The 6,984-nt window shown below is 38.1% G+C and overlaps 1 protein-coding gene across 3 annotated transcripts in view; it reads left to right on the top strand.

The window, feature by feature from the left end:
- Positions 1-6,984, top strand: part of LOC106871948 (all trans-polyprenyl-diphosphate synthase PDSS1) — a 43,121-nt gene that overhangs the window by 27,237 nt on the left and 8,900 nt on the right. For all 3 annotated transcript variants that reach the window (XM_014918726.2, XM_014918724.2, XM_014918723.2), the window contains one exon: positions 6,722-6,835. In XM_014918726.2, the coding sequence (XP_014774212.1) occupies positions 6,722-6,835 (114 nt within the window). The remainder of the gene's footprint in view (positions 1-6,721; positions 6,836-6,984) is intronic.

The following is a 6,984-nucleotide window of genomic DNA, read 5'->3' as shown; positions in this document are numbered from 1 at the left end:
CTCTTCCCATGGACCGCAAATTAAATTTGTATACACAAATTAAACCTGTGCCATGGAGGAATGTAGTGGCGGACAAAAAACAAGACAGGAAAACAAACGGAAAAGGCTATACGGCCAGACGTGAAAAATTATGTGTATATGAACGCTGTGAGGCACGAACTTGAAAGTGGGGACGAAGTAAGTTCGCGTGTTTGCTCGGCGATAGCCAAGGAAGAAAAGGATTAGTGACCGGAAGCATGTGACCATGCAGGGGTAAGGGGGAGAGAGAGAGAGTGGTAGAGGGAGAAACATATATATATATATATATATATATATATGGATGGATGGATGGATATTTGTTTGTTTGTTCTTTATCTAAAATCACTACAATTGTTTCAACACATTTTTACATTTATAGTACATTGATGATATTATATAATTAACATATTGTGTAATGTCAATCATCCATCAAAGGCATAAAATATGTTTCTTCTAGTGATTATTTCAAATAAGTCCTTCATTAGATCATACTGTCATTTCACTCAGTGTTAGAATGAATACCTAAAGCAGTGTGCTATTTTCAGTAATTTGTAGACAAACTAAACCCATAGATATAGTGACAGACAAAACACAATTATAAGGGAAATACAAAATACAGACATAAAGAAACAGACAAATAAAAATTCATGGTCAAATTGTAAGGAAGAAAAGGCAAAATATGATGAAGAAAAATTCAGGATTTTGAGCTAATTTAATATAGTGATGAAGACTGACCATTTCTCTGCTTAATTGCTTCCTTGGAAGATCTAAATTACCCTTTGCTTTTCACAACAAAACATCTGGCCCCATTCTACACCCAAATCATGGATTATTATTAGTACTGTTGATATTACCCTCGTAATATTGCTGTTCATAACACTTCTATTATTGAGATTAATTTTACTAATTGTTTCAAAAAAGGATATAAAAGCTAGATGGTCTCGAATTAACTTTATATAGAGGCCAATTTAGGTTGATTCAATTGTGTATGTGTCTGTGTTCATTCTTGTATGCGTGTGTCTGTATGTATGTGTACCTGAGCTTGGATGGGTGTGTGGTGGTTTGTTCTTACATTCTTGTGTGTGTTAATGTATGTTTATCCTTGTAGAATACAAGGTAATCCATACAAATAAATATGTGTAATTATGAGCAAATCCAATACACAAGCATACACATCCACACATCCACACATAGCTAGGTACATGTAGGGCAGGGCTTGTATGACAGTAGGATACAAGAAAATATATGGCATTATAAACAATTCCAATACGCAAGCATACTCATCCACTATGCACTATGCACACACATGAACACAGACATGCACAGGCACACACATATGCAGGATCATACACATACACACACATACTGGAATGCACTCACATAAACAAACACACATTCACACACACACATATGTACATATACACTCACTCACAGAACCAACTCAACCACACATACATTCACACGCATGCTCATGTGGATGCTCTCTCACACCCACACACACTTATGCTGTCCACCCCCTTCTCTCTCACTCCCCACATAAGGAACTCCACCCATAAATCTTTATGGGATGACAAGCAAATCCCAGCAGATCTGAGACCAAACTGACCTTCAGCGAAAGGTTAAAGCCTTAAAGAGGTTATGGATGGCCAATGCGCGCACACACACACACACACACACTCTCTCTCTTCTCTTTTGCTCTCAGCCTTCCCTTCTCTTGTAAGCAACCACACATCCACATACACACAGGCATAAGGCTAATTCTCAGACAGACAGACTCTTGAAGAGAAGAGGCATGTCATTGATGAGATCACCAATAGTGACAAAAGGACTTCGACAAACAAACTACTGATTGATTGTTTAACCAACACATTAAACAAATGATTGACTAGCAATAAAGAAGTAATATCGAACCAGTGCATATGTTTATTATTATTGATGTAGTGACCCTCCCAATACACAAGATTTGTTTCAACATATGAAGTAACATAAGAGATATTCAAATCAATAATGTAAATAATAACAACTACAATAATAAAACTGTTACATAAATTAAATAATCATTTTCACAATCATAACATTAATAATACTGTAAAAATATATTACATATCTTTTAATTTTAAATAATGATTCTATTCTAAAAATATTTGTATAGTTATTGAATATAGAATTACATTTATGGATCTGTTATGTGTGTATAAAATATATGTGTAAACACTTATGTACGCACACTTGGAATGATATTACATGAATTTATACTACAGCAAATAAAAATGTCTCTATATTTTACAATAGAACATATTATATGTAAAACTATAGACCTAATGCTTGTGTTAATATGAATTTCAAGGACTAATCATATACATTGTATGAAATCTTGTTTTTGTGTATGTAAGTTCAGATATACTGTATTTATGCTTATATATTTGTTTTAATATAGTATATATGCACATAAAAACACACATCGTTTAACGTCTGCTTTCCATGCTGGCATGGGTTGGACAGTTTGAGGGCTGGCGAGCCAGAAAGCTGCACCAGGCTCCAATCCGATCTAGCAATGTTTCTACAGCTGGATGTCCTTCCTACCGCCAACTACTCCAAGTGTGTAGTGGGTGCTTTTTACATGCTACAGGCACAAGGGCTAGTCAGTTGGTACTGGCATCGACCATGCTCGAATGGTGCTTTTTATGTACCAATCAGGCGGTACTGTCATCGGCCACAACAACAACTTGACTTGCCTCAACAGGTCTTTGCAAGTGCAGTTTATTGCCCAATGATTGAAGGGTACTCTTAAATAGGCTGATTATGCTGCATTGGCATAGGCCACAATTACAGTCTCACTTGACTTGCCAGGTTTTCTCAAGCACAGCATGTCTCCAAAGGTCTTGGTTACTTGTCATCACCTCAGTGAGGCCCAACATTCAAAGGTTCTGCTTCAAAACCTCATCCCAGGTCTTCCACAGGTTCCCTCTACTGCTAGGGTGTGACACTTTTTCACGTAGCTGTCTTCATCCATACACAACACATGACCATACCAGGGCAGTCGTCTCTCTTGCACACCACATTTGATGCTTCTTATGTCCAACTTGTCTCTCAGGGTGCTCACACTTTGTTGTGTATGCACACTAACATTACACATCCAGCAGATCATACTAGCTTTATTCCTTGCAAGCTTGCGCATGTCCTCAGCAGTCACAGCCCATGTTTCACTGCCATGTAGCATGGCAGTTCACACACATGCGTTGTACAGTCTACCTTTTACTCTGGGCGAGAGGCCCTTTGTCACCAGCAGAGGTAAGAGCTTTCTGAACTTTGCCCAAGCTATTCTTATTCTGGCAGCCACACTCTCAGAGCAACCACCCCCACTACTGACTTGGTCACCTAGGTAATTGTAGCTACCAACTACTTGTAGTTTTTTCCCCTGCAATGTGACAGAAGCTGTTTACTGCACATTTTCAGTGTTTATTGCCCCTCAGCATTTGCCACATACAAAAACTATCTTCCTATTTAGCCTTCCTTTGATATTGCTGCACCTCTTATGTGTCCATAGCTTACACTGGGTACATCTTATAGAGTTTCTACCTTTGCCTTTTCTACAAATCGAGCAGGGCCATCTACCTGAAGGGGTATGTGGTTTGTCTACCTTCCTACTTATTAGGACTTTGGTTTTAGCTAGGTTGACTCTAAGGCCCTTCGATTCGAATCCTTGCTTCCACACCTGAAACTTCTCTAGTTTTGTTAGTGACTCAGCAATTAGAGCAAGGTCATCAGCATAGAGGAGCTCCCAGGGGCATCCCGTCTTGAATTCCTGTGTTATTGCCTGGAGGACCGTGATAAATAGGAGGGGGCTGAGGACTGAACCTTAGTGGACCCTTACCTCTACCTGGAATTCTTCACTGTACTTGTTGCCAACCCTCGCACAGCTCTCACTAACCATTCATCTATCCCTAATTTCCTCACTGACCACCAGATAAGGGATCGGGGGACCCTGTCAAAGGCTTTCTCCATGTCAACTAAAGCCAGGTATAGAGATTTCTCCTGCAGTTGTCTTACCAGAAATATAGCATCAGTGGTGCTTTTCTCTGGCACAAACCCAAACTGCATCTCGTCTAGACTAACTCTCTCCCTAATTAATTGGGCTATGACCCTCTCCGTGACTTTCATTACCTGATCCAACAACTTGATACCCCTGTAATTATTTGTATCTAAAGTATCACCTTTACTTTTGTAGCAGTTGACTATGGTGCTGCTACACCAGTCATTGGGTATGACTCCTTCGTGTATCACCTGGTTAACAATACGGGTGACTAGGCTGTAGCCAACACTGCCAGATATTTTGAGCATCTCTGCATTGATTCCTGATGGGCTGGGGGCTTTCCCTGTCTTCATACTCTTAATTGCTTTATTTACCAAATATATATATATATACATACATGCAAATATATATATATATATATTCTCAAGCATTCAAATGCAAGTGTAAACATACATGTACATTTGAGAATATATTATATATGTATGCTTACATTTGTATGTAAATGTGTCATCACATATTTTTTAAGTATAACACTTTACACACTCCACATACATCAAAATGTAGATGAATGCATGTATGTGGGTACACACATAATGTTTGGACTTCTATATTTTCAATTTGTATGCTCTTTAACAGTATTTTAGAATATCTAATGGCATCGAGTAATATTTATATGTATTTGGACAGATTTAAAGTAATTAAATTTCATTTTGCAGGATAATCTAATTTAAATTTCACTAATTATAGCTCTTCAAACACGGAAGTGTCTGAGAAGCATTTATGAGTTTAAAAAAAGGGGATCTCTGCAGCTGAAGTAACTTGAAATATTCACTCAGCTTATGGAGATGGTTTGTAAAACTCAAAAGTGCAGATGTCAGTCTTGAGGATGAGGCCAATTGAGTTTGATGACAAGCTCCTTTTTGGCAGAACTTGAAAAAGATCATACAGTTTCAGTTGAAGAATTGGCAAGCAAGCTTCAGTCAAGCCATACAACTGTTCACCACCATCTTCAAGAGCTTGGAAAGGACCCAAAACTTGAAAAATGGGTGCCTCATGATTTATCTGAAGCCAACCACAAATCCTGAGTGTACATCTGCCCTTCACTTCATTCTCATGAACTCATCTCGCCCTTTTTGGACAGACAGGTGGGTCTTTTATCAAAATGTTAGGCATCATAGACATTGGCTTGGTGAAGGGGAAAAGGCCCAACCACAACTAAAAGAGAACTCCGTGCAAAGAAGGTTCTTCTCTCTGTTTGGTGGGATCGCAAAGAAGTCATCCACTTTAAGTTGCTACCAACTAATGCAACAATCAATGCTCAACTCTACTATCAGCAATTAGAGCATTTGAACATTGCTTTGAAGAAAAAAAGGCTTGCTTCAGTGAATCGAAAGGCAGTGGTGTTTCATCAGAACAATGCAAGACCCTACACTGCAAAGATCACATCATAAAAGATAAAGGAACTTGGCTGAGAGAAAATTGCTCATCCGCCTTATTCCCCAGACCTTGCTCTGTAGTTTACAGAATCATTTGGATGGATTAACTCTTGAAACAGCTGAGGAAGTCAAAACTGACCTTTCAGAGTTCTTCTCTTTGAAACCAAAAGAGTTTTTCACTAATGGGATTAAAAAGCTTGCTAGTAGATGGGAAGATGTCATAGATGGTCATGGAAACTATATTCATTAAAATGTAAGATTTGATCACTTGTTTTCCTTATTTAAAATCTGGACATTACTTATGAGATGACCTGATATGTAGATATATATGTTAAAGCAGTGGTTTTTATCCTGTATGTTTGAGGCCTATGCAGTCATCTGATGACAACAGTTTCTTTCATATTATGTAATGTTTTCATTAATCAATTAAAGGAGTCACTTGAAATGGCTGTAATGAATTGACACCTGTACATCTTCATTACTCATTTATGTTTTATTCACCTACCTTGAAATCTGCACTTTGGAAATACTATAAAAAGTATCTTTATGTAAAGTACATGTCTGAACTATCTGGAGCAGATCTCTTCAATCAGCTGGGTTGTGTTGTCTGCACACACAGCAGGAATATCAGGTGCAAACACTCCTGCACAGAGTTTTGATATTCAATATTCAATTAATATTGTTTGGGTGTGCAGATTATACAGACCTTACAGGGTGCCTCAATTTAAATACCTAATTCAACAGAATCTTAATTATGTATGTTGTGTGTTTGTGTGTGTGTGTGTGTGTGTGTATTCACTAATTGTCTTTGAGTATAATCTTATTAGTGGAGACACGTGGCTTAGTGGTTACGGTGTCAGCATCATGATCGTAAGATTATGGTTTCAATTCCTGGACCGGGCGACGCGTTGTGTTCTTGAGCAAAACACTTCATCTCATGTTGCTCATGTCCACTCAGCTGGCAAAAATGAGTAACGCTGCGATAGACTGGTGTCCCATCCAGCTGGGAAACACATATGCCATTGAAACCGGGCCCATGAGCCTGGCTAGGCTTTAAAAGGGCGCATTTATTATTATTTATTATAATCTTATTACTCTAGGATAATCCATAATTTCTTGTTTCTGTTTTCAGGAAGTCTTGTGACATATATCCAACTGTGTGTGTGTGTGTGTGTGTGTGTAAACATATATTATATTATATATATAATGGTACATATTGTAATCTATTCAACAGTTGGTGGATGATTTGCTGGACTTTGTGGCCTGCGATAAAACTATAGGAAAACCAACAGCAGCTGACTTAAGGCTTGGTCTAGCTACAGCACCAGTGTTATTTGCTGCTCAGCAGGTTAGTATGCATATTTCTCTAACTCATCTGACGTAATTCTTTTATGCCTGAAAAAGCACTATTTACGCATTTTTATATGTCATGTGTGGTAAGTATTTTATTGCATTCTTTCCTTCTGCCACTATGTCAATGAATATATATATGTGTGT

The sequence above is a fragment of the Octopus bimaculoides genome, chromosome 4 (assembly GCF_001194135.2).
Source record: "Octopus bimaculoides isolate UCB-OBI-ISO-001 chromosome 4, ASM119413v2, whole genome shotgun sequence".
Lineage (NCBI taxonomy): Eukaryota > Metazoa > Mollusca > Cephalopoda > Octopoda > Octopodidae > Octopus > Octopus bimaculoides.
Note: the sequence above shows the minus strand (reverse complement) of the source record. Positions and strands in the feature narration are given on the sequence as shown.